A 22,277-nucleotide genomic window follows, 5' to 3' on the forward strand; every position below is an offset into this window, starting at 1 on the left:
CGAAGGCTCGGCTGAGACGAGTAGTGGTCGACAGAGGAGGGGGAGAAGCTATAAGGCAAGTATTTCTAACAAAGGAAGTCCGTACTGCTGTTGTCGCAGCTTGCTATGTGAACTGTCAGCGCAACAATAGAACTGATGACAGTTGGCTGCTCGAACACAGTCCGCAATCGAAACGCGAGGCCCCACATCACGCAAAGCTTAACCCACGTGGAAAAAAGGATGATGTGTAAATGCAATCGATATATCAGATTCCGCGTCAAAAGTGGGTAAGGGACCTTTCGTTTCATTCTGTCTTTCGAGATTTCAGAGTTGCATACATTAATCCACACCGATTCAACTGTAAGAACTCCTCCATCCACGCACGATGCCTCCCGGAGATCCAGTAGTCAGAATACCGAGAGGTGAGCAATCACTCAGGAGACGTGAGCGAGTGTATCTGACTGAACTTTCGGCTCTCACAGGTCTGCAATATCTTACCTCTTCGAGACCCAACAAGTTTGCAGGGCGGTACGTTGCCCCTCCCATTTCTATCGGCGTTGTCGGGTGACAAGCTCATTCTCACTCGTGTCATGTTCTTCGTACAGCCTTCCATCCCGACTACCTCACGCTACTACGAAATATGTCCAACCTCGAGACCGAGTACGAAAGTGGAATATCCGACCAGGAGATCGAGTCCGATTGACATCTGGAACGCCTCAACAGAAGTTCCAGAACGAGAAGAACAGCGAGGAAGGATGGAAGACGTACGAGGTGAAGCAGGTTGATCTGGAGAGGAATAGAGTGTTTCTGGAGGGTATAAATGTGAGTTTTTCTTTGACACTCTATCGACTTGATGGAATTCTCTCTCTGCCTCAGAGTGGATGCTAATGATAGGTGTTATGTGATCAGAACAAGAAAGCCAATATCATCCATGCGAAACCCGACAACTTCGACAGTCTCGCGGAGGGGCAGAAACAATCGTATAACGAGCAGAAGAATTTTGTGGCCACGATGAGACCGGTACATTACAGTAATGTTCAGCTCTGTCTCGAAGACAAGAGTGGACCAGACAGGTGAGCCAAATCTTTTTGGCATTTCGCTGCAAGGTCTAAACTGACTGTCTTACAGTACATTTGTTTCGAGGATGAAGACCGGTCACACTCATTTCAACAAGTCATCTCAACGATTCGATTGGAGGCGATATGCGGCGAAGATCAGTGGACCTTTGGATGCTCAAGCACAGACCGACGAAGCGAGTGTGAGCATAGCCTGGCCCAAGCCCAACAAGCCATACGAGTTCCCCAAAGGTCAGTTTTCGCATGACCGTTCACATGGCTTCACAATGCTAACGTCAAATGGGGTGTTGTAGCCGACCCCGATCTTGATACCGCCAACGATTTGACGCTCGACAATTCGCTCGTGCTTCCAAACGTCGAATCACTGATCAGTACCGATGCAGCCGATCTCTTCCCCCAGAACATCAACGCTCCTCCACCTTCCAACCAAGACTATCCCGATGCGTACCTCGAAACTCTGGTGAAACCGGAAAAGTTCCAACGAAACGAGATCAACTACATCGACATGCTCATGCCACTTTACCTCTCCGAAGAGTTATCTCCCCGATTTGCCAAGACGAAGACATACAAGGCTTACAGAGCGCGAAGAGAGGCGGAGGAGATTGATAGAGAAAAGGCAGGAAATGCAGCTGTCGCAGCGTGGGAAGCGGGTGGCAGAGATAAGGGTTTGAAGGAAGCTATGGAATTGGAGGCAGTTGGTCTTGAGGGCGTATTCCTCAGACCGAGAACCAGAGAAGAGGTTAGAGAAGCTGCCATCATCGACTTTGATGTGAATAACGAGGCGGTGAGGAAGGAGGTCAACACAGCGGTCAGAGAAGGTAAATTGTGGGACTACGAACTGAGTCAATGGATCGATGGACCCAAGGCGCAGAAGATTGAGAGAAAGAGGTCGAGAAAGGAGAGAAAGGCCAGAAAGATCTCGGAGAAGTTGCAGAACCTAAGACTGGAAGAAGGGAAGAACATGGTGGTCCCTCCAGCGTTGAGAGCGGTATGAGTGTTGATGTGGCACAGATAGAGCATGGCACAGTAGTGTGCCCGTGCATATTGTATGTGGATACACGCCTGCCCATGACGGTTGCCACCGCGTGCTGAACTTCATGATGAAGGAACGTGAATGAGATCAGGTCAGCACCATATACATAACCGCTGTTCTGAGTCGCGGTGTCATAGTGCACAACTCGAACAGCCCTTCTTTTCTGGTATGGTATAGAACGATCCATGGCATGAGTCCTGCGTCGGTTGTCCAGCTAGACCGGTATGACAAACAATTGCTTCCAGGCGATCACCATTTGCACCAACACTCGATAGCGAAACCCAACGAAATATACAACGGTCAGGAGCTGTCTTCCCGTATTCGCGGCGCGGCGGCCTCTGAACGTCATGATCGTATTAGTTTAGCAAAGTTGCATCTATGTATCCTATAAAACATGGAGACAAAAGTCAATAGTAAAGAGTGTGGAGCATCAAATACAAAGCATCGTGTCGTTCTTCTTATCCCGTCCTTACTTGACGGTTCCTGAGCTCCCTTCGATTCGTTTGAAACGTCCTCAACAAAGCGAAAACTTGTTCCTCTTCTTCTTCTTCTTGATCCCTATCTTTCTCTCGTTTGGTGATGAAGATTACAGTCTAAATGGAGTCTATGTGGTGGTTACGGAAGGCGGAAAGCAAAACGGCGCGTGCAAGTGTCATCATCTCTAAGCAGACTTTTCACGTCGGAATGCTCTAACAGAGAAAGTAAGGGACGTTGATCAGTCTCTGGTAGGATGGACGCCGAGTCAATGACGGACGGAACTCACTTTTGAGGGGTGTCGTTGCATGCGTCGACGATACGTTGATACTCTGCCATGGCCGAATCTTCGTATGTCGTGTCAGGCCATGTGTTGTCGATACATTGAGCGCAGTTGACTGGAGTAACGAGTCAGTCTATGGGCTTCATCATGATGTTCATGGTTGACATGGATAGTGGAGGACGCATCGGACGCGAGTTTGCGCCAGGTTGAAGACACAGGGCGAATGGAGGAGAGATATACTCACGAGTAGCATGAAGACCGTCTGCGGAACACAAAGCCTCTCTCTCCGACTTAGCCCCCTCGACTCTCTGAACACCACAGACAGCAGCACAAGAATCTTCCGAGGGTTGTTCCGCTTCCGCCAGTGTTTCCGTCTCCGCGTCCAAGTCGACCTGGACCTGCGATCCCCCGAGAGAGGCGCCCTCGATCCGTTCTTGGTCTTCTACTACTTCATCATCGATGGCAGCGGGAGGAGGGATGACAGATCGACGATGGATCGATAGTGGGTCTTTGGCGAATAAGGCGGGGATCATGAGTGGTTGAGGTTGAGGGATGGGTGCGGGGGCTATGAGATGAGATTAGATGAGATGATTGGTCAGCGTGTAAGGTTAGAGTAAAGGACCCGTTTGGCTGATTGGGGTGGTCGAACTCACCAGACAGAGCGGAACCGACCAGACCCAGAGCGAAGAGAAGAGAGATGACCCGCATGGTGGTGATGGCAATGAGGGTGATGTCGGTGAGTGCGATCGGTTGAAAGCGTAAAACCGATCAAGCGGTTAAGAAGGGCGAGGGGAAGAGCAAGACGGGACCAGGTAGTCTTTCCTCAATTAATAAGTTGCTTTCAGCGTCGACGGCAGCGATAAAGGGAATGAGAGTGTGTGTGTGTGTGTGTGTTTGATGTTTGTAGATGTCGTGGATATAATCAATATATTTATCTTTGTTGGGAAAGACGAACAACACCAGTAGTCCGAACCTATCTTTTTCGATCAACGACAAGATGGATGGGAACAATGAATGGGTAGTGAGCAGTGGTAGCGGTATTGGTCACTTGGCGCAGCTATTGTGAACCGACTAACTGGACTGGTGTCTGTTTAGTGTGGGAAATGAAAGTGAGTTGTGACGGGCTAGCGGCAACTTTGTTGGGAAGAGAAGAGACAGCTGCGGCGATCAGAGGGGGAGAAGAAGGGGCAGAGAGAGGGGAGGAAGGAGACCAAGGACGATAGCAAAAGACAGACTGAAAGAAAGAGAATCAAGCAAGCAAGCAAGCTTTGAGACAATCTAACGATTTGCGGTAACTGACTTTGCACAAGTGATAAAAATCCACGGCGTCGCGACTGTGGAGGTTTCGTTCCACTCGATGAAACCCTCATCACTTTTTATTATTCTACCCTGGATCAAGCATCCAAAAGCTAATCAACGCGTTAGACCGACAGCCATTTTCCATTCGAGGAATGGGATGTTCCTATCAGATGGGAACAATGAACATCGAGGTACTCGTAGTGTATAGTCGCGTTTTCGGCACAGGAGGAGAAGGAGGGGATGGATGGTCAGCCCAGGTCGATTGACCGGGAAAGCCACGGCACATATAACTCTAAAAAACCATGATTGTCGTTACGCGTTTGTTCGGAACTAACGCTCTCAAAGGTCAGAGGTCAGGGACGTGAGATGATTGACGACGATGATGATGATTACGGATGTAGTAAGATCAGACGTTACAGTTGGTACTAGTGTCAGCAACTTGGAAAAGAGATGCAACACAACACAACACAACATGTACCATCATCGGCTTGAATCGTCGTCTTTCGTCTCATCCATCCATCTGGAATCCGATGCATACTGCATGCATGCATGCATGCGTCATCTTCGTCTTCCTCATGAGTTTTCGATGGATGCAACATATCATATCATTCATCCTTCATTCTGTTCCCGGACGATTTCTCCGTCCGCTCGGTGGACATCGGAAGCTTCCGTACTTATCACTCGGATCGCCTTAAAGATAGAACTGCTTTTGAAAAGAGACAGCAACATGATCTCGGACCGAGTCGAGTGAGATTGTTGGTGGTCATCGAAGGAGATGAGAATATTCCCTTCGATGCACAGCAGGGGCAGGAGCAGCGAAGAGGGGAGAGGGGGAGCCTGGTCAAGGAACACCTGGTCAAGGAACACCGATGAAGAGGACCTGATTCATACTTCGCACAGAAATGGACTGAGGAGGACGTGCCTCGCATCGTACTGGCCACTTCGCACGGTGTTCCATCTCTCCATTACATCGCATCGTTCAAAGTGACCTCCACCAATCCGCCGCTCACCGCAAACATATGAAGCGATGGATGCATTTCCCTCCAGAGTGACCACGTCATGTATGCATTTCGTACGCACTATTACTTGTACTGTACGGGCCAAAATCACTACTAGGACTGTATGAATGTATAAAAATAGCTCCAATCCAGAAAAAGAAACCCGTCATCCCGAAAAAACAAGATCCGATAACTGACAATGCAACTTCGAACAGCGAAACGAAACGAGAAGACAAAAGAACGTAGAGGGAAAAAATGACTCTCAAACAAATATGCGTACCGCTGACCATGCTACGAACAAATAGTACAGACAAGATTCACGAGTAAATGATAATAGAGCAGGGGAGATAACAGTGACAGTACTGGACTGGATGTGGACCTGGAGGTCAATTGACGGCATCAAAACAGACTGTCGAAGCACACGATGTCTAGACGTGGCAAGGACTAGAACATCCTCATGTGAGAGCAGGCGATGGATAGGGCGAAGCAGAATCTGTCGGCAGATGATCGAGTCAACGAGCGTTCCTCTTCAATTCCAGCCATTCGTAGAGCTTACCTCTGAGATAACCGCCCTTCTCCCATTGGCCCTGCACGTAGACTTCGGCTGATCGCTTTGCAGGATTCTCTAATCCAGCGAACAAGACACGCACACGAGCGAAATCTTCATCTTCTAGTCAGCCAAGCCACTCATACATTCCTCGAGCCAGGTCAGTACTCACCAAGCGGTTTCAACAACCATCCGTCAAAGTCGTCAGCGAGGTTGCTCCTGTCAGTCTCATAAAGACTTGCGGAAACGGCGAAAATGGGTACACGTCCGTCGACTCTGAATGGTTCAATATTGGGCTGAGGTTCGAGTTTCGCTTCAAGCTTTCGGATCTCCTTGGCAGCCGTTCGACCGTCCATAATCGGCATTCTGTTGAGACTCATGTCAGCTAGCGTTTCGCGGCGCTCACTTGACCAGGCATAGATTGGACTTACTGTATATCCATTAGAATCGCGTCATAATCCCAATCGACTCTCAGCGCGTCGACTGCCTCTTGGCCATTGGTGACAGCTAAGACAGTATGCTTGTCCATCTTGAGTCTCTTCTGCAGGATTTGGGAGTTGATCATATCATCTTCTACGACCATGACCTTCATCTTTGTCTTCCCCGTTGGACCGACTTTGCTTCGCTTCGAGGCTTCGGGCTTTGGTTTTAAAGAGGAGGTGGAACCCTGGCGACTGTGACTCTGAGCATGCCCATGGATATTAGGAGAGGATGAAGAATGTTGAATCAATTTGGTTGTCGGCGAGGCGGACAGAGCACCGGGCGCCGAGGTCAACTGGTGATGGTCTCGATGCGATTGTCGGGTGATGAATCTTGGAGCCGAACGAGTATCTGGTGATCGGCCAGCAATCGGAGACGGGCTGCTTGTTGTCGCAGACTGCTCTCCATCTCCGTCAATTCGAGAAGGCCTGACCGGATAGGAAGAATCCGTGACAGGGAATGTCCCAGGTTTGTTCATTCTCTCCTCGGCATCCGTGATGCGTATGTCATCGGCCGCAACAGGTCCAAACATGTGACTTCCACCGAAGTCATTCACAAATGAGTCAATCTCCGACATCCCAGAGTGGTTCGAGACCAACGAGACCATGGATTTCGAATCTGAACTTGCGGTTCTCGCGCGCACTAATCCAGTCTCCCGATTCGAGTCCTTTGAGGATCGAGAAGTGGGTCGACCATGATGGACGACCATAGGAAGAGTGAAAAAGAATCGACTTCCGACTCCCACCTCTGACTCAGCTCGAAGTTGACCTTCAAGCTGTTCAACAATACGAGCCACGACTGCGAGACCCAGCCCAAGACCGGTATTTTTAGTTCGACTCTCTTCCGCCCCTTCGAGGGTTACGAACATCGCTTCGAGCTTATCTGTCGCGATTCCGCAACCAGAATCGCTGATCACAATCTCGATTGGCGCCGTGCCATTGCTGGATATTTCTTGGATCGAGGTGGAATGTGCTGAAGATCTGGATGAGCCATCTACCTGCTGTTGTATGCCACAGTAGACCTCGATAAAGCCAGTCTCGGTAAATTTGACCGAATTCGCCACCAGATTCGAAATGACAGTCTTGACCTTTCTCGAATCACCAATGACATACTGAGGAAGGTTGTCCGCCATATTGACCCGAAAGTCCAATCCTCGTCGAGTTGATTCGGTCTGATACAATCTGACGGCGTCTGAAATAGATTGCCGGATGTCGAACGGATCGTTGAAAGACTGTTCGTTACCCGTTTCGATACGTGTGAGATCGAGCAGATCATGTACGTGGAAGAGCAGCGCTCTCGACGCCTGGTGACTGTTCTCCAACATGCTTCTGACGTCAGAATCGATGTTACCGGACAGCGCCAACTCGAGGGTATTGATAATTTGACTCAATGGAGTTCGCACAGCGTGACTGGTATTGGACAGTAGTATAGCTGTAAGAGAGTTCGAAGCCATCGCAGACTGTTTCTCTCGCCAAACTTGAATAAACTTTCCGTAAATTAACGCAAGTACACCGGCCGATTCGAGTTGATCATCTGTCCAAGCTCGACTTCGACCAGTGACGAGTTCGGACCAGGTCTTGAAAGATTTTCGAGGTTCCAGACTTGCGGCTCCTCCAGTCTTCTCGTCTTTGTACGGTTTGCCCGCCCATTGAACCTCACGACTTTGACCCTTACGAAGGAAGACGATGAAGTCCTGCCCAGCCTTGGCAGTGAGCGGAACGTAGAGCAAACCAGCGATGGTGTCATTGGCCCGAGGAAGAACAAGATCGGGGAAATCTCGTTGTATGCAGTTGGACGCTTTGAGATTGCTGCAGGATATGTCAACCCTAGAGATCATGCACGAGCCATAATGTTGCGTCACTCACTTGAATCGCATGATCCTAAGATACTCTGCAATCGATAACATAGCCTGTCCTTGATCATTTCTGACACGCATTGTCAAAATTGGGCTGTAAGGCAATGATGGATGAACGAACTCACTGTCCCAGGAGTTTGCACCCGTCGCCGATGACCAAAAGTCCAGACTCGGCATCGAAGATCTGTAATAAATCGTCCGCATTTGAGACAATATATCCTGTTGGATGAGACTGCGACGGAATTGTCGAAATCTGGCTCAAAGCGATTAGCCAGAAGGGACTAGAGAGACACGTATGGCCAACGACTTCGCGTCTCACTTACGAGCTTTCTTGTATGCAACCGCTGAGCATAACTCAGTCGCTCTATGTTCCTCGAGATCGAATCCGACAAGATTCTCAGCATCTGTCGGACTGGGAACGACACTCTCATGCCATGATGTCCATACGAGTGGCATGCGATGAGGCCCCACAGTTGACCGAAAGCCATGATCGAGACGGACATCGACGATCTCACGTGCATGTTGGCCAAATCTGTGTGGAGCTCTTCAGCATAGGTCCAGCTAATACTATGACATGCAGCTGTCACTTACATTTGATATGAATTGGACTCATTGCTCTCAGGTAGCAATGAGTCATATCCAGGGGTCGATCCAGATCCTCCTTGCTTCGCAAAACGAGTCGCGCGGTAGTCTGGCTACGATCGTAGAGCAATCTGACTTTGTTGATCTTGTAGAGTTCCCGAGCTTGTGCTGGAATATCGGCAGCGGGGAACATGAGACCCATGAATAAATCTGTCGTTTTACCCCATTCTACTAATTCGGAGACGACCTGACCATTCATCGTCTCGTCGAACTGGTAAATCAGAACTCGGTGGAATCGACAGAGATCTTGCACAACACCGACAGCGATCTTGAGGAAAGTCTCGAGGTCCGGTGCAGCTCCAAGCTGATCGTTTATTTGACCAAGAACGGCAAAAACATCCATGGTACCTGTTGTACCAGCGGGTTGTCGTCGAGCGGGGCGTCGAGCACCTCGGCCTCGACTACTGCGGCCGCGAGAGCTGTCGGAGCTTGCGTCGTTGAAGCCGGTTCGTCGCATACGTTCCAGTGCACGTAATGGCTTTGCGTGATTGGTCGTGCTCTCCAAGATCCTCTCCAAGGGGATTTCCACTTCTAGCCCTTCCAGACCCATCGGTTTAGACCCCTCGGGCAGTTTCAACGAGCTCGACGGATGAGACGGACTGGGCCCGATGACCAGTTCCGAACCAGTCCTTACTGGTCGTCGAGGGGTTGAGTTGACGGTTGTGAGAGATTCGAGCGAACCACCGCCCGATCCCGTACTCGCCGTCCGATCACCGGCACTCATAGTCGTCTGACTGCCTGATTCGGGTGTATCGGTCCCGCCGTCGGAGGGGAAGTCGGGAGGCTCAAAAGTTTGCATGAGGGGGTTGAACTCATCGCGCTCAAGCTCGAACTCGAGGACGATTAAATCTGGCAACGGAACCGGTTGACCATGTTCATCCACCTTGTCCATTGGCTTCTGTTTTGGTCGGTGCGCGGCAACCCAGCACGTCCACTCTCTTCTCCTTCCGCCGCCGGCAGCGCTGTCCGAAGCAGAAGACAATTTGTCATCGTCCTCTGAATCATCGCTGCCCGGTTCACCATAACCTGACATCAGAAAGACCGAAGGACCCTCCTCTTCCAGGTTCGTGCCTTTCCCTTCCTCGGCTGCTGGCAGATACTCGAGATTATCACGAAGAACATCCTCTTGCTCATGAGTGAGTATACGGGTGAAGCAGTCGAGGCGGAAAAGATAGCGCGGTGAAAGTCCAAGAAGTTCGGTTGCATTCTGTAACGATAGTAGCACGTCAGGGCAACGTGGAACAAGCGATGAATAAGGAATTGCAACTCACTTCTGAAACTTGTCGTACTGTCAGATCTCCAGTCTCGTAGTCTTCTTGGAGAACCATTAGGACACCGAACCCTTGGACCGCACCGGGAGTGGTGATCGGTTCATCTTCACATCTGCTCAACCTTCCTTCTCGGCCAGCGATCACATGGTGTCCGTCATCGGTCGCTACATGTTCGAAGCGGAACGTCACGATCGGTTCAGAATCTGGATCGTCGGCTGGCTTCTCCAAGCCGTCCTTGCCATCATTGGATTGAACTGGTTTGGGGCTAGCGGCTGAGGCGGGTCTGGAAGCTTCAATTTCAGACGATGCGGCTTTCATTGAGACAGCCTTGGTGGATATACCGAGCCCCGAACCATGACCCAGACTAGTGAGCTCGGGAGCAATCCCTTCCTCTTCATCGTCTTTTGGCGTGGGGGCGGGTGTAGGCTCGTTGGGATCCATAAGATTAATCGTATGTGACTGTTCCTCAATGAAATCACGGACCGTATCACGTGCGCTTCCGATCTTCTGACCTCGCTGTTGTTGTGCCAGCTTTGCAGCTGTCGTCGGTCCGTTAGGTCCTCCACCTCCACTGATCTGCGAAGTGCCCGAATCACTCTGCTTGCCTCTCGCACTACGATTAGACCCGTCTCTTGTGCCATTCCCCTCCATGGAACCGGCTTCGCCTAAACGCACGATACCGCTGAAATCATTGATCAACGACTGAACTCCGTCCTCGTCAAGCTCCAAATGAGCCTTGGTGTCTGAATGAGCGGATGATCTACTTCTCGTAACAAGACCATCAAGTGCTCCTGGTGCAGCGATCTGAGGTTTTGGATGTTTGATCTCGGTCTGATCACTCGACGACGCACGCCGTTGGGTCGAAGAAAATTGTCGACCCGCTTCCCTCCTTGCGGCTTGCGGTCCTTCTTGAGGGTAATCTCGGTAGTTGACAGCCTCGGGCTCCGTTTGAGGTTGACCTACTGGTGCACGATGGCTTTGAGGCAGCCCACTCCCCGGCCCAACGGCAGACGCGTTGGTCACCTCGCCATATTCCGCATCCCTGACAGTATTATCACTGTCCTTTTTGGCGATGTTCGGACGATCCATCGTTGAGCTGCGTTCCAGTGTAGGCGTGTTGATTGCATCCTCTGCACTTGCTCGACGACTACCGCCAGCAGCTGTCCCGTCTGAGCTCCCACCTCCGTAAGGTGTAGCAAGGTCCAAAATGGGAGCGATCTTCCTACCGGGAGTGGGAGGCATGGCATTTGAGGTGCCTTTGGTTCCCGAGGCCACTCGATCATTCTTGCCGCTAAACGTAGCGGACCCAGGCTGAGATTTCCCCGACTTATCTGGTTTAGGGGCAGAATGCGAGTCGTCTTCGAGCATTTGAGCGATCGTGTTTATCCCAGCGTCATCGCCGGATATGTTGGAGAGATGTCGAGACTCTTGCTGGGAAAGTGATCGGTTCGTTGGCTGGCCGCCACTGGATCCCGACATCGAACGATGTAATTCGGAGCCCCCGGCGTCGGCGAGGGAATTTTGCGACTCAGAGTGTGCCATTGCTTGAAAGACGGACCGTATAGGGAATACAAAACTACTGGCGTTAGGGTTGGCACCAGGACTGAGGGGTCCGGAAGACATGGATGGAGACATGATTGGACTATGTGATTGCTTCTCAGAAGTCGGCGTTGTAATGCGTCTACCAGGGGAATGAAGAGAGGGGGAAACGGGCTTTGAGCCTGAGCCAGATCCAGAGCTGATGATATGTCCTTGATTGCTGTATTTGGGCGGAGGAGGCAATTGGACAGAGTTTGGACGAGATATCCGACTAGGACCATGGGGAACCGATTCGGATGAATTGTGCGGTGTCGATCCCGGCGTTGGACGAGTAGGGGGACTGATCGTAGGAATACGTCCTCCGGAACCGGCGGTGGAGTCTCCCTTGTCATGAGGTGAACGGGACATGCTGAATGCTGTTTGTAAAAGAAAAGGAATTGACGGGTTAGATACGGTTCACACTCGATACTGCCCGACTGCGGAATAAAATGCTAAGGGCGGTGAGATCAAAATTGATTCGAGAAAATGCTGCCTGAGGATCGAAGTATGAGGACCGTCATGGATGAGGAGATCCTCCTAGATAGGAATGGAATAGCAAGGGAACACGGAGATTGGTAGGGAATGACGTTGCGCCCCACTGATCCAGGCGGTGACTCACCGGTGGTCCACTGCCTCGGGGATGTCCAATGGCGCTCGAATCCGCGCGACCGAGTCCCTCTCCTGTTCACTGCACCGACCAAACACGATCTTGCTTCCGTCTACGCCAACTGTTCTCGATGTTCTCCGGTGGCAAGTCGAGGTCGGTTTCTGGAAGTTGTTAGGCGATTGACGATGTGCTATGTGAGTGCGACGCCGATCTCAGATACAGGGTCGAGCGCGGACTAAGCGAGATAGATCGCGGTGTATTCGTGTTGTGCACCTGATGTGATGCGGTTGCAGGGAGCGAAGGACGTCCGTGTGTTGAGAAAGATATCCGCCAGACAGACCTATGCTGCAGACGATGAAGATGATTGTCGAGTTCGAAAGGTTTGCGTGAGAAAAGCGGTTTTAGGTGATCGAAGGGTGAGATCGAGCAATAACTTGACGAAGAGAGCGCCTAACCCAAAGGAAAAGCCCGATCGAGCGCAGAGAGCTGGATACCTCGATGTATAGAAACAGTACGAGGAGTAGCTATGATGAAAAATGTGACTTGTAGCAAAGGTGAGTGATGATGATGGAAACGTCCTTGTACGACACATGCAAACGACCAGGTAGGGCGAAGGGATGGCAATCATCGGGGAGAGCAGAGGGAGGCAGTGTGTTGGATTTGGGTGCATTAGGTGGGTCTGCAAATGGTAACCGTTGATCCTAATTGGGAATACGTTTGATGACCCTGAACAAGATTTGACCTTGACCCTGAACGATCATAATCTCGCCAGTCACCCACCACCCACCAGTTAGTAACGGGCACACATCATCCACGCGCAATTGGCGCTAACCGGGGGGATCCCCCCGCATCATCAGCATCTACCCACACATCATTGGGTCACAGTGTCATCTGCACACAAACCATCGACGGTCATCTTCAGTCAAGCGACATGGTGATCCCTACAGATGTGCGAGTTCACCAGCGGAGCTCTCCTGTTCTGAATGAGAATGACCAGATATGCTAGGTACTGACAACGACTGCTTCCAAGCAGCGTCCCCCCCCAGTCACACTCAGGGTTCGGATTCGGACATCCATTCCCCGTACTAGACTCGTTCGAAAAAGAGGGGTTGATACCATTAAAAGCACAAGGACGGGGCCGAAATAACCAACAGTTGGACGACTCATCATCGTCCAAGCTATTCTTATGCGGTGCATCATGGTGCATGCTAGGTCAGTCAACGTCCGGTGTGCTCACACGGTCGATCGAGAAAGAAGAGAAATCTACGACACTGTGACCTCCCGTTCACTGAACCTTTCGCACTCGTCATTGTACGTTGAACTTGTCTGGACTCGACTCGGAAGATGACCTAGGGACATTACGTCGAGTTGTGTGTGCTGGCCTCGATCAGATACGCCTCTTTCTCCAGCATCATCATCTCTTGCGTCGTCAAAAGGAAAGCAAAGATTAGGAACAGTGTGTCCAGGGAACATGAAGAAGAAGAAGAAGAAGCACTCAGGGGGGAAAGGCTGGCGTTTCCTGCCGAAAAGTCGATTGTCGGCAGAAGAACTGAGATCTCAAGATCTCTTTTACGCCCCAAATCCAATTCGAAATCGTGATAAACATGCTTGAGATTCGGTTCGTAGGTACACGATTCAAGATGCGCAGACGATCAGAATAGGATCGTCCATGCATTTTCGGTCTCGGAACACCAATGGCGAGCTGGTTTATCGGTCGGGTGCGACGGCCCGTAACTCTCAATCTGGATGCATAGTCATCCCTGAAATGAATGTCGCTCCCGAAACATGGGATTGGTGAAGGAAAGAGAGGAAGAAGGCGAGGCATTGTCATTCGGAAGACAGCCTGGTAGTAAATGAGACGTTGCGAAGGGCGCTGGTCTAGCTAGACCTTCTGATGAGCACAGATCTTTGCACAGAATCGCAGACCTAGACTGACAAGCAAAGATACCTGCAAAGACAGTCGAGATTACTGATTTGGTTGACACTGCTGCTTCTCAGACTGGTTCCCGGTGTGCTGCCCCTTCCCGACACCACGACTTTGGCGTTCTCATCGTCCAATGAGCATTCTCGGTTGATTGTTCATCGAGGTACAGTCAAGATTAAAGTGCACTCAGACGGGACGGCAAACGATGAAGCTCACAGACACGATCAGTCGAACCATAATGTCTATGGATGATGACCACATACTTCTCACTGTGCTGGAAGAAGGAGAGCAGATATGATGCGTCTCCATTCCCTCAACAGGGTTCGACACCAAACTCCATCTTCGACGTTACAACATAATTGGTGCCCCGGGCACCAGTTTGGAACGATATTGCCATTCTATTTCCAGTTGGCCGATATGGACATCATATCAGTGCACCACACTTCGGCGACAGAGGACAAGCAGAACGAGATGGGGAAGCCAAAGTGTTCCGATTTTTTGGTTTCAATCTCAATGGCAGCGTCAGTGATGATAAGGTTCGAAATTTACTTCATCGAAACGACGCAATGTGTCCCAGACCCGCACACAGTGTTCTGATTTGATGCAGAAGCAATACGAATCCAAATGTGTAGCCTATCCATCCCAAGGCCCATCCCCCTAAACCCCCCTCCCCGGGGACATCTACTGACAACATCCCAACCCATATCCAACCCAACAAAACGAGATCCACAAAGATATCGAAATTATCGGTTCGACTTGGCGACACGCTCGAGCTCATCCTTCTTCTTGATGGCGTAAGAGTTGGAAGACCCCTTGGCAGCGTTGACGAGCTCATCGGCGAGACACTCGGAGACCGACTTGGAGTTGTGGAAAGCGGACTCTCGGGTCTGTACAAAAGCCGTCAGTATGCTACAGGGGAAAGGATGGTGCAGATGCAAAGCTTGACTCACGCCGATGGTCAAGAGAGAGATAGCCTGGTTGACCCTCCTCAAAGGAGAGACATCGACGGCCTGTCGTCGGACGGTACCCTGAGAACCAATTCGGGTAGAGTCTTCTCGGGGACCAGTGTTGACAACGGCGTCGACTGTGATTAGTAGTCAGCGAGAGTGCCCTATACATGTACAGACATAGTGTAGACTTACCGAGAACCTGGACGGGGTTCTGCTCGGTGACGAGGTGGATGATTTCGAAGGCGTGTTGGACGATTCGGACGGCCATGATCTTCTTACCGTTGTTTCGGCCGTTCATCATGAGGCTGAGATGACAAATGGTTTGTCAGTTGACCATTCTTCAAATCCAGTTCTGACCATGAATGACTTACGCGTTGACGAGTCGCTCGACGATGGGCATTCGACCCTTGGCGAATTGCTTCTTGGCATATCGGCCAGCAGTGTGGGCTGGGATTAAGGAAGACCGTTAGTCAAAACATTCAGATGACTACTATGCTGACACAAAGCGGCGGAAAGTCGACTCACGAACGTAGACAGCGTGGTTGACGTTGATGTAGTCTTGGAGCGAGATGTCCTTGACCTCAACACTGGTAGGAGAGGTGATATCAGCGATCCATCCCGTGATCTTGAGCGTCTCCCTCTATCCATTCTCCAGTATCTGTCCCAAACGCCTTGTGGGGGCATCGATGCGACCATCCTTCCTCCGTTGCTAATCATCCCCATTGGTGCTTGGTTCTTCGTTGGCCCTAATCCATCGTTCGCTTTGACCTCATCGACCCGTTCTCCTCCTGACCGAGATCTCCAGCGAAGAGAAGGAATGGATTCACTTACCCCTCAGACTCCCACTTGCCGAAGAGCTTGACGGTACCCTCGTTGGCAACCTTTTGCACATCAACCGGGAGAGAAATCGACATCTTGATTATCCTGTTTCTTTTCTTTTTCTAACTTCTGTGTTCGGTACAGATGAATCGCCTCGTCAAGATGATGGGAGAGGTCGATGAGAAGATAGGACTTTGGTTTAGAGCCGAGAAGGACTTGATGGTTGAAGAAGAAGGAATAAACGGCAAACTCGATTCAGAGTAGCTAACAGATACGTTTCGATGCGATGGGATCCCTCGCAGTCTCAGCGAGCTGTCACACGGGTTGCTGGTGAGAGTGTGTGGTACAACGGTGAGCATGTACTGGTGAGGCAAAGAGACAGGCCAAAGGTTGGGATCGGGAAATCGGAAATATGTGAAGGGAGGAATCGGATGAAACTAAGCTCGATGCTGTGGCATACACCTTATGGCCGAATCTTATCGCCGACCCTCTCATACGTAACATATGATCTTAGTTCGGCGTAGTCCGTCGCTACAGCTGCCTCTTTCCTGATCACGTGCCATTACTACTACGTGAGGCTACATTGGCTTTTGGAACGGGTGTTGTACATGAGTCGTTTCATGACGCCCGTTATTGCATTGATTGTTGACCCGATGATATTCTATACCAGCACAACAAACAATACCGAGCCGAGTCATCTTTGGTGAAGAACATAAGCGTGAAAGTACCTGGCCTGGGACGCATCGACCTCTCCGTTCGTTGTCGGTGCAAACTTCCCTCTATCATAGATTGCTGTCTTGTTTGGGTACCAGAACATATGTTACCCAGAACGATATGTATTTTTGAACACATGTACAGCCAGAGCCACCGTATCCGACTATTATAATCGGGGAACAAACTGGAGAACTGACTGCCCACAATTAAACCCCAAGTCACTGGCTTGAAGCACAGGTCCTGCCGACGATCCTCTCGTGATCTCGAGTGTCCAGTCAAACATAATATCAGGGTGAAAGCGGATCCAGAAGTTGGAGGATCGACGCTTGCCAGGAGCACACTGGAAGCATAGTTTCTTGTCCACGTGATGTCATGGCCACCATATATTGAGCCAGCTGATCCAAACGAGCAAGGCAAAACCATAGCAGCCAACAAGTATGCCGAGAGTAATACAACTCGTCAGAAGCGTTGTTGAGGAGAAATGGTAGGCTTAACGAGCGTGCGCAGGCGCTTGTTAGGAAGTAGTTTTAATTCCCTTTTGATCGATCCGTCGCCGTCCGGTCACTGAATGACTTGTATGTAAGGCACTTCAGCCGCCCCAACAGAAGCTGTGTTCGATCGAGGATAGACTCACTTTGGGCATAATGCCAGTTCCTCTTCGTGTCCCAGCCGACATCAATATAGTATCGGACCAGGGAATGGTCGTCGGCATTGATACCTCGTCCTCTACTCGTAAGAAAGGTAAGGCTCAACAACTAGAATCCTAGCAGAACGCGGTCGACCTTCAACCAAACAAGATATGAGTCCTTCGACCTGCGAGCCGCATATCGAGATGCAGAAATTATGAGAATTCAAATGTCAGAGACAGTACTACGAGACACTTGTGGAATGCAGGTCAGTAGAATGTGGCACGAGGTTGTGGGTGTGGCCGTGGAACCTCTAGTTGGCAGAGCGTTTGGACTTGTCTAAGATGACGATTGACAGGATGCCAGCTCCCGATTTGTACTTGCTGTGAGAGAAAGTGCATACCTGCTGTGAATTGTCAAGCCTGTCTCGGGAACCGTGAAGCTCCTGATCAGTACAGGTGCGGCCACATCAGAGATCATGTTCGCATCGTTTTCACTTTGAAGAGAGTATTTTGTAGACACGACTGATCCTGTTTCTTCTCTCAGAGCAGCTCATCTCAACACTTCTACTTACCTGTGGTTCATGCATGTCGGACCGCATCTATTATTTGGGCGTATGAGTCCAGCCCATGCATAGCGATAACCGCTTGGCCTATACCCACTCACAGCGCTGCACCGGAAAGAACCGGGAAGCCTGTGCCACGATCGGCGTTTTGCTCAAACCCCGTCTGTGAGGGACTGGGACCAGTGAGGTGGATTAGAGTTGTGGGATGTTTTTGATCCCTTTTCTCGGGTGCAGCAGCGGTAAGTTAATGAGCAGTGGTAATGGATAGCACACCACGTAGCTCAGATCAACCAACCAACCAACCAACCAACCAACCAACCACATTCCCAATTTATATACATAATCTTACACCTCCTCCAATCGTCATCTAGACACCACTCACCACTCAGCTGTCTCCTGTCATCATGTCCATCCTCCGACTCCGATCCGCCATCTCCCCCCTCTCCTCCATCAGGCAATACGCCACCGCCGCCGCTCAACCCATCTCCGTCACTTCCACTCGTTCGAACGCCTCAGCCCCCATTCTCGGTAACATCGAGGCCAGCTGGAAGACCCTGCCCGCAGAGGAACAGTATGAGGTCTACCAACAGCTCGAACAACTTCAGAAGAAGGACTGGAAGGAGTTGACATTAGATGAGAAGAAGGCTGGTGAGTCGTTTGCTCAGTGCTCCTCGTCGTTGGAGACACGCGAAAAATGGGTTCGAGACGTTGTGATGATTCGACAAATTGTCATTGGCCGGAAGAGACCGGAACCGTGTCCGTTCCTCCAACTCGTCACATATCAATTTCATTACCATCATCTCACATCTCAGCGCCGACCAAGAGAGGGCTGTCGTCGAGAGCGGGTCGTTCTCATGTGCAGGTCGCGAACCCATGCATGTGCTCATCGCTGCGATGGACTCGGAGACACGCTATTCTGTCTTCCGAACTCGCTCCACTTTCCCACCATCCCTGAGCACAGCGCCTCTGTCCTGCCCTATCGATATGGAACCACGCTGATGGTCTAATTTGAATTCCAATCAATCGCGTCCATAGCCTACTTTGTTGCTTTCGGTCCTCACGGTCCTCGAGCACCTGTCTCTGAGCCCGGACACGGTCTCAAAGTCTTCGGTGGTGTCGCTGCTGCCGTCGCTGCCGCTTTCGGTTTCTTCACCCTTGCCAAATCATACTGTGAGTTCCAATTCACGCTCCAAACCTGATCCTACCTAGCCGATCCGAGTCCGCAGAGTAAGTCGATGCTAATTCTTGTTTGTCTCAATAGCCGCCCCATCTCCTAGGACCATGACTCCCGAGTACCAGGAACAAATGAACGAGTACATGAAGTCGCAGAACATGAACCCTATTGTGCGTATACAATTCCTTTCTCCCTTCCTCCAACTGTTGGCCCGTCGCTCAATTGCGATTTACTGATTTATATTGGTCACAGTCCGGTGTCTCTTCCGAAGGATACAAGGGCAAGGGTATGGTTCAGTCAAAATAATCGAGCAAACTCTTCTTCGAATGTCGATGGATCAAGGACATGGACATGGATGGTTGAGTGCTTTGTGAACGAAGGATGGATGACTGTGTGATTTGTTTGGTTGAATCTTCGTTGAGTTGAAATTAGATCTCCCCTCCTGCCGCTTGATGGGGATCGATATCAACACCATCATGCTGCTTGTTACTTTCATGGAAGGAAAGGAGATATGAGAGAAATGGAAATGAAAATCAAATCAGTAGAGCAACTCGAAACCAAATCGGCTCTGTTTACTGATGAACACTGGCGCTACACCTGGCCTCGTTCTTTTGCTCGTTGCTGACATGTGAAGTGCAGTACTGATTGGTCTCGGAAGATCTTTCGCATCCTTTGAAAGACGATCGATCCCAGTGCCGTAAGATCCCACGTGTTACGACATCTAGCATGTCGGTAGTGTATGCTGCACGATGTCGAGGCCAAATGCTCACAACGCTTTGTGCATGCATACATTGCGAGCGTGTTGACGTACTGATTGAGCCTCCCCTTCCGACAGAGGACGACATCTGCACCATGCTGATGACCACTGAGAAGGAGGGGGAGCTTATTGCGTGAAATCGGATCTCGACTCTGACAACGTCTTCTGGAACGCATGTGCATGTGCATGTGCATGTGCATGTCATCGCCCAGTCGCTCCTGCTTGTCCATCCTGTATAGCTTTGATCATCCTCCCTCCCAACTTTGTCGCTTCTTCGAATCTAGGTGCGAAGAAGTCTGCGATTTGAGAGTTGTAAGCATCTGATCTCCATTACTGACCAAGGTATTTACGGCTGAGCTCCGTGGTATCGAGACGAAAGAAACAGGAAGATAGCATGTGAGGGGCATCCCATGGAAATCCTTGAGAAAGATATGAATATCGAATTTCAAACTCACTCGCAACCTCCTCAAATCGTCTTTGGTACAGGTCAAAGTTCCCAAAGCTTACACACTCGCTCCATCCTCTAGCGCCAACCACGAACTCCACGTCGTCTGGTCTATGTACTCGATCTGACACCGCCGCAGAAATAGCAGACGATATCAGGGCTTTTGATCTGAACAAATACTCGGCGACTCCTACAAAGATTGTTCCGTCAGCATGCAATCCACCCCTGACCAGAGAGTCCGCGATCCCTGTCTTCCTCTCCCATACTGCCAGCGATCGTTTTTCCAGTGTTACATCTAGTCACCTTTCTCATCCTCCGCGCAACGTGCATACCGCCACATGATCCGTAACGCGAACACACAAAACGATCTCAACCTTCAACCCGCTCGGATGCTCCTTTTACTCATGCCGGACTCACCTATCCAAAGCATGAACACTGGTGTCCCAGCCACTGCCAGATGTTCATAAGGTCTTATCCCCAACCTCGCCCAGCAATCCACCATGGCCAACAGACTCAGGTGACTATTAGGACTTTCTCTCCCCTCCGCTGGTTTTTGACCCAAACTGAACTGATCCAGGAAATCCTCTTTTAACAATATCGGCGCTCTTCCTTCTTCTTTGCCCCCATCTTCGTCCCTCTTCCAACCAAACACCTTTTCCCTAGCGTTCCATACCCGTTCACTCAATTCCAATTCCGAATTCTCGACCATCAGCTTGAACAGTTCAGTGACGGATCGGGAGTATTGCTGAATCTGAGTTTGGGCGGAAGGGTTGAGGAGGGCAAGTCCAGCATAGACATGCCATTTCGCAGCGTAGATTCGGAGGGTGATGTTTACTTTGATGACTTCGATTCCGGAAACGTAACGCGTCGTTTCCCAAGGGTAAGAAGCGGAATTGCGCCACGCTGTGCCCATGCTGCAAACAGTCCCACAAGACGTGAAATCAGCTCGCATTGCAAGACGATGTACTCCACCATATGGTGAAGCTCACGTGAGGAAGGCAGCATGGGTGACAGCTTGAGTGTTGGCAGTCACCATGTCATGTTCTTCATAGCTCAAATAGACATATCGACTTTTGAATGATCGGAAGACGTCTTCGACCATCCTGACATTCTCCTCTGGACCTCGGTAATGTATTATGATCTGGAGTCACTGTCAGTGTCACTCCATGTGGAGCTTCTGGATTGCCAGTCCGCTTAATCCCAGCCTATGTTTCATGACTGATACAAACGTAGAACGTTTCACTCACTAACGGTTGCCCTTCCGTCGTTACACTGGGTCCATGTAGACTGTGCACGCTGACCACATTCACGTCCTCAGGTAGCCATTTGTCGAACGCCTCCTTCTCTGGAGCCTTCACGGACGTCTGACCAGCGACCACAGCTCCGACTTTTGTAGATGGTCCATATTCGCGGACAACAGCTGATATGGCCGCTGCTTCGACCGAGTAGATGATGAAATCAGACAGACGGGAAACGGCATGACCATCTCGCAAGGGGGTTATACCGGTGCCTACGGAGGAGTAGGGAATTGATCAATGGTCAGACTCTACGAGTAGGGATATGTGAGAGGAGTGATGAAGTGGGTGTGAAGGTACCTTCCAGCTCAACTTTCAAGGTCTCGTAGGAGTCGGGTTTGTCACATACGTAAATGCTACATGATTCGGGATTCATATATCAGCCTCGCTACCTCCCATCGGAGACACATGCTATGATGTTCCACCTACGTCTTGTGTCCGCCTGCTTTTAATCGTTTGGCATACATCCTGCCCATCTACGAAAGACGAGGTGATCAGCACCAGCGCAGCATGAGTAAAGCTCAGTCGAAGGCTGCGCATTGCATCACGTTGATGCTACCACAGACAAGCTAGGCTCTGGCATCACTCACATCCCCCATCCCGATGATCCCAACAACAGGTTGAGCCTTCTCCGTCATGATGTCGCGCGTTGTCCTTCGGGTTGTGTGGTCCGCCGTATAGGTTGTGATGTCTGATTCTGCCGGTCAACAGATCGGTACACAACGAATCCTTTTCTCCTGGTTTGTGGTGGAGCGTTCAAGGTACTGAGCAAAAAAGACAAGGTGCAGAGAAGAGACCTGGTGGCTTTTGGGTGAGATGCAGTATCGTATACAACGGAGGACGAAGACGACGGACATCAATTAAAAGGTCAGACTTGTCTCAGACT

General features: G+C 50.5%; 6 protein-coding genes across 6 annotated transcripts; 2 read left to right on the forward strand and 4 right to left on the reverse strand.

The window, feature by feature from the left end:
• Nucleotides 1–364: 364 nt before the first annotated feature.
• On the forward strand, nucleotides 365–2,049 carry IAR55_006010 (mitochondrial 54S ribosomal protein uL24m; the record flags this gene model as incomplete). The annotated part of the gene is made up of 6 exons (XM_066949097.1): nucleotides 365–401; nucleotides 462–507; nucleotides 585–801; nucleotides 889–1,052; nucleotides 1,108–1,286; nucleotides 1,349–2,049. The coding sequence occupies 6 exons, from the start codon at nucleotides 365–367 to the stop codon at nucleotides 2,047–2,049; spliced, it is 1,344 nt and encodes a 447-aa protein (XP_066800105.1).
• Nucleotides 2,050–2,847: 798 nt separating this feature from the next.
• IAR55_006011 (uncharacterized protein) lies at nucleotides 2,848–3,553 on the reverse strand (the record flags this gene model as incomplete). Its single annotated transcript, XM_066949098.1, has 3 exons — nucleotides 2,848–2,960; nucleotides 3,090–3,410; nucleotides 3,499–3,553. 3 exons carry the CDS (start codon nucleotides 3,551–3,553, stop codon nucleotides 2,848–2,850), a joined length of 489 nt encoding a protein of 162 aa, XP_066800106.1.
• A 2,044-nt stretch (nucleotides 3,554–5,597) lies between these two features.
• Nucleotides 5,598–11,884, reverse strand: IAR55_006012 (uncharacterized protein; the record flags this gene model as incomplete). Its single annotated transcript, XM_066949099.1, has 9 exons — nucleotides 5,598–5,635; nucleotides 5,699–5,803; nucleotides 5,862–6,055; nucleotides 6,121–7,977; nucleotides 8,035–8,094; nucleotides 8,150–8,277; nucleotides 8,348–8,556; nucleotides 8,616–9,873; nucleotides 9,938–11,884. The coding sequence occupies 9 exons, from the start codon at nucleotides 11,882–11,884 to the stop codon at nucleotides 5,598–5,600; spliced, it is 5,796 nt and encodes a 1,931-aa protein (XP_066800107.1).
• A 2,905-nt stretch (nucleotides 11,885–14,789) lies between these two features.
• IAR55_006013 (40S ribosomal protein uS7) lies at nucleotides 14,790–15,910 on the reverse strand (the record flags this gene model as incomplete). Its single annotated transcript, XM_066949100.1, has 6 exons — nucleotides 14,790–14,933; nucleotides 14,997–15,130; nucleotides 15,189–15,301; nucleotides 15,368–15,443; nucleotides 15,522–15,583; nucleotides 15,828–15,910. The coding sequence occupies 6 exons, from the start codon at nucleotides 15,908–15,910 to the stop codon at nucleotides 14,790–14,792; spliced, it is 612 nt and encodes a 203-aa protein (XP_066800108.1).
• Nucleotides 15,911–18,124: 2,214 nt separating this feature from the next.
• On the forward strand, nucleotides 18,125–19,200 carry IAR55_006014 (uncharacterized protein; the record flags this gene model as incomplete). The annotated part of the gene is made up of 4 exons (XM_066949101.1): nucleotides 18,125–18,368; nucleotides 18,756–18,890; nucleotides 18,982–19,064; nucleotides 19,147–19,200. The coding sequence occupies 4 exons, from the start codon at nucleotides 18,125–18,127 to the stop codon at nucleotides 19,198–19,200; spliced, it is 516 nt and encodes a 171-aa protein (XP_066800109.1).
• A 652-nt stretch (nucleotides 19,201–19,852) lies between these two features.
• On the reverse strand, nucleotides 19,853–22,029 carry IAR55_006015 (uncharacterized protein; the record flags this gene model as incomplete). The annotated part of the gene is made up of 8 exons (XM_066949102.1): nucleotides 19,853–19,947; nucleotides 20,107–20,286; nucleotides 20,514–21,010; nucleotides 21,086–21,237; nucleotides 21,344–21,606; nucleotides 21,692–21,747; nucleotides 21,821–21,867; nucleotides 21,982–22,029. 8 exons carry the CDS (start codon nucleotides 22,027–22,029, stop codon nucleotides 19,853–19,855), a joined length of 1,338 nt encoding a protein of 445 aa, XP_066800110.1.
• Nucleotides 22,030–22,277: the final 248 nt, after the last annotated feature.

This window comes from Kwoniella newhampshirensis, chromosome 13 (assembly GCF_039105145.1).
Source record: "Kwoniella newhampshirensis strain CBS 13917 chromosome 13, whole genome shotgun sequence".
NCBI lineage: Eukaryota > Fungi > Basidiomycota > Tremellomycetes > Tremellales > Cryptococcaceae > Kwoniella > Kwoniella newhampshirensis.